This window comes from Porites lutea, chromosome 7, assembly GCF_958299795.1.
Source record: "Porites lutea chromosome 7, jaPorLute2.1, whole genome shotgun sequence".
NCBI lineage: Eukaryota > Metazoa > Cnidaria > Anthozoa > Scleractinia > Poritidae > Porites > Porites lutea.
The window spans coordinates 8,594,300-8,599,299 of NC_133207.1; the positions used below are offsets into that span (position 1 = coordinate 8,594,300).

Genomic DNA, 5,000 nt, shown 5'->3' on the forward strand with positions numbered 1-5,000 from the left:
CCAGGAATTGTGGCGACTCGGATACCAAATGAAGACTCGCTAAAGAGGCTGGAGCAGTTTCTGAGGAACAATCAGCCCTGCGATCCACAACGGGTAAGCTGATTGAAAAATTATTTCCATAATGTAATGAAGAAAGAGGAGCTTCAGTGAAAGCAAGAACGTCATATAGTATATTTATAATTGATTTTGAAGTCAATAGCATGTGTATAGCGGTATGTTATAGAACTGCCAAAGAATTATTCTTAAATCACTTTCCATGCATTCTATAAAATATCATATAATTAAGCAATATGCCATTCCTGATATTGTCAAGTATTTAAATCACCAAAATCTTACCTCACAATATTTATTTCCGGTTTCATCCTTTAACATATTTTGGGAATTTACTTGACAATATCAGGACAGAAATATTGCTGTTTTGAAACCACAGCACTCTTGAAGTGAAATGAAGTCAACATTTTCATGACAGTGAATTAGGCTAGGGATTTTTATAATAATAATAGGTACAAAGGTTTTCTGACAACACTTTGGATCATTGTGATTCTTTCGTAGGCAGCGCAGGCAACAGTAGAAGGCAGAGAGTCAATAGAAGAAGCTCGACAGAGGGCAGCTCGCAACAGCTATGAGGAGCAGCGCGCACAACAAGTCCAAGAGAGGATCAAGGACTTTTGGAGAGCTTGCCAGGCAGACTGCACATGCTTAGGGGAATCTGCCATTCGTGATTCACAAGACAACAATGATCAAAATTGTCCTTACTGCATCAGCACAGACGAGGGTGCGGATGTCGCCAGGGTCACAGGAAGATGTCTGAATGGTGATTGCAAGGTGTGTGCACTGATGAATAAGCTTGACAAAGTCACATTGGCGGCACTTGGCGAAGTACGTAACACACGGCTTGCTGTTATGCTGGATTTAGCACCATTTATTGCCCAGTGCTTGAACTCTGGTGATGTCGCTGAAGAACGAAGGCAGGTTCTTGTCAGAACGTTCTGTGAATTGCTCTGCTGTTCCAAAAGCAGACTTTGATTTTTGGCAAATGTTGGCTTCCTCATCATGATCTGTCCACAGTTGAAACACCTGCAGCTGGAGAGAGGATGGGGAGATGTGTGGTGTAACTTGTCCAAGTTTGCCACTGCTATTGGTTACCACCAAGATCACCACAGCCAGCTTTCTGCTCTTATCTTCATGCGTCAAAGGTGTATTCCGGACAGCGAGAGCAAATGGGCATGGTATTTTCAGTCAGAGGACCCTGAAGAGCAGAGAGTTAACCGAGAGGTGTTTGAGCAGAGAGAGTAGGTTTAAGACTTTAAACATTCGAACATTTTGAGTTGTTTTGCACTTGGAACAAAGTTTGCAAATTGTACTGCACAAAATGCACCTGAGGAATGTGGTCCGGGCAGCTAAATGATAAGCACACTCACCTTAAGTTGTTTTAAATCCTGATGTTCGAGGCTAGGGTTTGGGGGGTTTTCTCTTTTCTCCAGTGGCTTAGTTGACGTGCATTTACCTGCAAGGCTCACATTTACTCTGAGAAAATAATTTGATTGCTGTATGTACATTAATCTACTATGCATCATAAGAAGCCTTTTGTTTTGGTCACAGTACTAGAGTGATCTTACTTGGCCCAGTGAAATAGAAAGTTGACTAGTTACAAATTCATCAGAAAATAAATAATTCAAAGTGGAGTTTTGGGTGATGTAGGTTCTTCCGATATGCGTCTCTTGTTTATTACAAGAGATATACACCTTTGACAAGCCACAGAGCTGCATTATTTAGCAGATACTTGTATTGTTCTTAAGATGATCTATGAGATTCGCACAAAGCAGCTGTTCTGTGGAAATTTCATTTTCTTCCACCTACCTTACCACTGTTAACAAGTGTCAGATACTGAAAATGAGGTAATAAATTCCACTCAAAGTTTTACATTAAAATTGTGTTGGTTTATCTTTGGGGGTCCATAAAATCTTTCCCCGTTTGAAATCATGGCTGAGAAACTATAATGTTGGCGGTCAGCGTTGGACAAGTTTTATGCACGTAAAAAACCCGCATAGATCAAAGTTTTAGTTTCAGGTCATAGTCAGGGTTATTTCTGGGTGGTATTCACCCCTTCCAGACTGAATACCGCTTGAAAATCATTCCGGAAGGATTAATTTACGGGCGTCAATTTCATTACCTGGTCCCTACGAACAAAATACCGGTTTCAAAATGGCTGCACATGTTCCTGTATAATATTAATTCGACAGTGTAAAAGTTAGCAATGATTGTAAAGGTAGTTAGATCTCTAGCTGCCAATAACCGTCTTATATTTGTTAACGCTCCGTGAAGCGGAAATTTACAGCTCTTACCATTGGGAATTGCATCAATTCCGGTTCCGATTCCATTCATTCAGTTCAAAAACTTCCTCGCACAAAAGAAGTCTTGATTCAAATCTGTGAATGAGTCTACATTTCGTTCCAGGAGCATGATTTCAATAATTGAAAGAGTAGAAATTACCAGGAAGCTAGCAGCCATATTGTAGTGACAGCGATATTTGGTCCGCGGTACATGTCGCAGAAAGTGCTCTTTGATTGGCTCAAGAGGGGGGTGTGACGGGGGTGGGGAACCCGCAGAATGTAAACATCGCGGAAAATACCCTTTTTAAATTTTTCAAGCAATGAAGACATTCTTGGTAGTCTCAACACTTCTAGACTGCTTTTACATCGAGTTACACGAGGGGCACCCAACGACAATTTTCGGAAAAATATCTGTTCGGAAGACGATTTGAGGTCTAGAATTTTCGGAACATTTGTTGTAAAATTTCTTGCTTGCCTGCCTCTTAGGATTTTCGAACATCTAAAAAATGGTAAAATTACCCATTTTCAACGGATTTTTACCCTAAAAAGGTCACCTAGAATTTTCGGGAGGCTTTTTTCTGGCTGAAATTTTTAAACAGGTAAGTTTTGATCCCTAAAATTTTCGGATCACTAGACTTTCAGCTAGGAAATCCGAACAGATGGAAAATTTATAGGGGATAAAAATACGCCTATATCCACCGTTTAAATACTAAAACACGTTTAACAATGCTATGTTTATATTCTCGTTGGGTGCCCCTGTTACACAGAAATTTTTCACTTTCTACGAGTTTACCGTTACAATAAACGGTACCTTTTTCATGATCACCAACAACAATGTATTTTATTTAAGATCCATAAGCTTACAATATTTTATGCCCTGCAAGTAGCCATAGTGCTAATCTAGGCAGAACAAACATTATAAATAAAGGCGTTATTAAATTACATATTAAGAAAAAAGGAAAAGCAAAAAAGAAAAACCCCTCACACAAACTCAAGCATAGGGGTTTTGTTATTAGAAAAAATAGACCAAAATTACAATGGTTCATTTTCTAGGTTGTAGAGAAATAGAGAAACACTCCTTGGCAGATAATCGCGTTTTATAGTGATATTTTGTGCTGAGTTTAGCAAACTTATTGAGGGGACTTTTGGAGCTGTCTTAGCGTGGATGTCATACAAGAAATAGCTTGGTTGTTGAAAGAAAAAAGACTGTAAAGGAAGACTGTGAGGAATTTTCCGATTTCCCTTTGTAACTCATTTTATGTCAGTTTCTTTGCGTAAATCACGCTCGAGATTCGACTTTTTAGTTTGAAATGCAATAATTCCGCTAATACGAGACATATGCAAATTTCCTCACACCCTTTTTTAGGTCTTTTATCTGTCAATCAGATACAATAAAAAGGAAGTGAATATTTAACAACGCGAAAGGGCTGGAGCTTCAGCAGTAAACTCGATACCTCTGAGTTCGAGAGCAAAAAACTTAAGCACCTTTTGAAATTGGATGAAATAAAATCTTTCATAAGGTAATTTAGTCTTTTAGCTTTAATTTGATATATAACTTGCCTGTGTAGCCTTTGGCACCTCGTTTTCCTTTACCGAGACCTTAAATAAGGACTAACAAGTGCATGATATAAATTCAGAAGAAGCCATGGAATGCCTTCAAACCATGGTAATAATTAAATTTTTCAACTGTCCAAAACAAATTCCACGCAACCTTATTCCAATGATTCTACAAACAAAAGTTTGCGTAGCAGACATAACTGAAAAATGTCGCAGACATTACATTTTGGGAAACACATTTGTTATCATTCACTTTTCTTATCAGTGTTGCTGACTGTGGCTATGTCAATTTTTCCTGTAGTTACTTGTCTAAACATGAAGCTGTGAAATGATCATTTACTTTATTTATGTTCTATTAGAATATTGTATAATCTCCTGCTGACCTAGTGTGAAGCAATACCAGTCAGATTTTTTTCTGCTATAATGAATCCTTAAAATAATTTCCAAATTAATTTCGTCACATCTCAAGTAAATGTTGTGAGGAAAAAAACCCTTTCAGTAGTGAGGAGATTATATTTTTTTCCCAAAACTGATTTAGCTACTAAAATTATCATTTTTTGTCATTCAGTCTGACTTAAAGACAGATAAAAATGTAAATTTGCACTAAAATTTCACATAGTTCACGACATATTACATCACAAATTGTACTTAAAAAATAATACTCATTGTTGTTTTGGTGGTTGTCAAATTCGCCCTTTATCCCTGATCCATCCTTGATCGATGCACTTGACAGCTAGAGCACAACTCACAACAACAGCAGCGGCAGTCGCATCTAACCCTGTGGCAACTGAAGAAAAGAGAGAATTTTGCTTATTTGTTGACACAGATTTAAACTATGAAAGTTGCTAAGACCTGAATCTGAAGCTACACACTGAATTCCTACACTTTTCGAGCATATAACAACTAATCCAATTGATTATAAATTTCCTGAAATGTTGCGTACACACGGCTCCAAATGACCAATTAATGTCAAGGGTTGATTTGATAATTATTCACGGAGTTAAAATTTTCTAATGGCCGTCATTTCTTTACCGCAGGTCAAGAGCGAACGGCGGACTGTTGTGTTGGTAGCCCCATGAACCTAGGACCCCTGCGCGCGTAATGTACTGT

At 38.2% G+C, this 5,000-nt stretch overlaps 1 protein-coding gene and 1 long non-coding RNA gene across 2 annotated transcripts in view; one reads left to right on the forward strand and one right to left on the reverse strand.

The window, feature by feature from the left end:
- Nucleotides 1-1,296, forward strand: part of LOC140943235 (uncharacterized) — a 1,899-nt gene extending 603 nt beyond the window's left edge. Inside the window, exons 1-3 of the mRNA XM_073392303.1 lie at nt 1-93; nt 553-972; nt 1,069-1,296. The exon at nt 1-93 is cut by the window's left edge and continues 603 nt beyond it. Coding sequence (XP_073248404.1) covers nt 1-93; nt 553-972; nt 1,069-1,296 — 741 coding nt within the window. The remainder of the gene's footprint in view (nt 94-552; nt 973-1,068) is intronic.
- A 1,849-nt stretch (nt 1,297-3,145) lies between these two features.
- Nucleotides 3,146-5,000, reverse strand: part of LOC140943668 (uncharacterized) — a 6,875-nt gene continuing 5,020 nt past the window's right edge. The window contains exon 4 of the long non-coding RNA XR_012166618.1: nt 3,146-4,677. This is a non-coding gene — a long non-coding RNA (uncharacterized lncRNA). The remainder of the gene's footprint in view (nt 4,678-5,000) is intronic.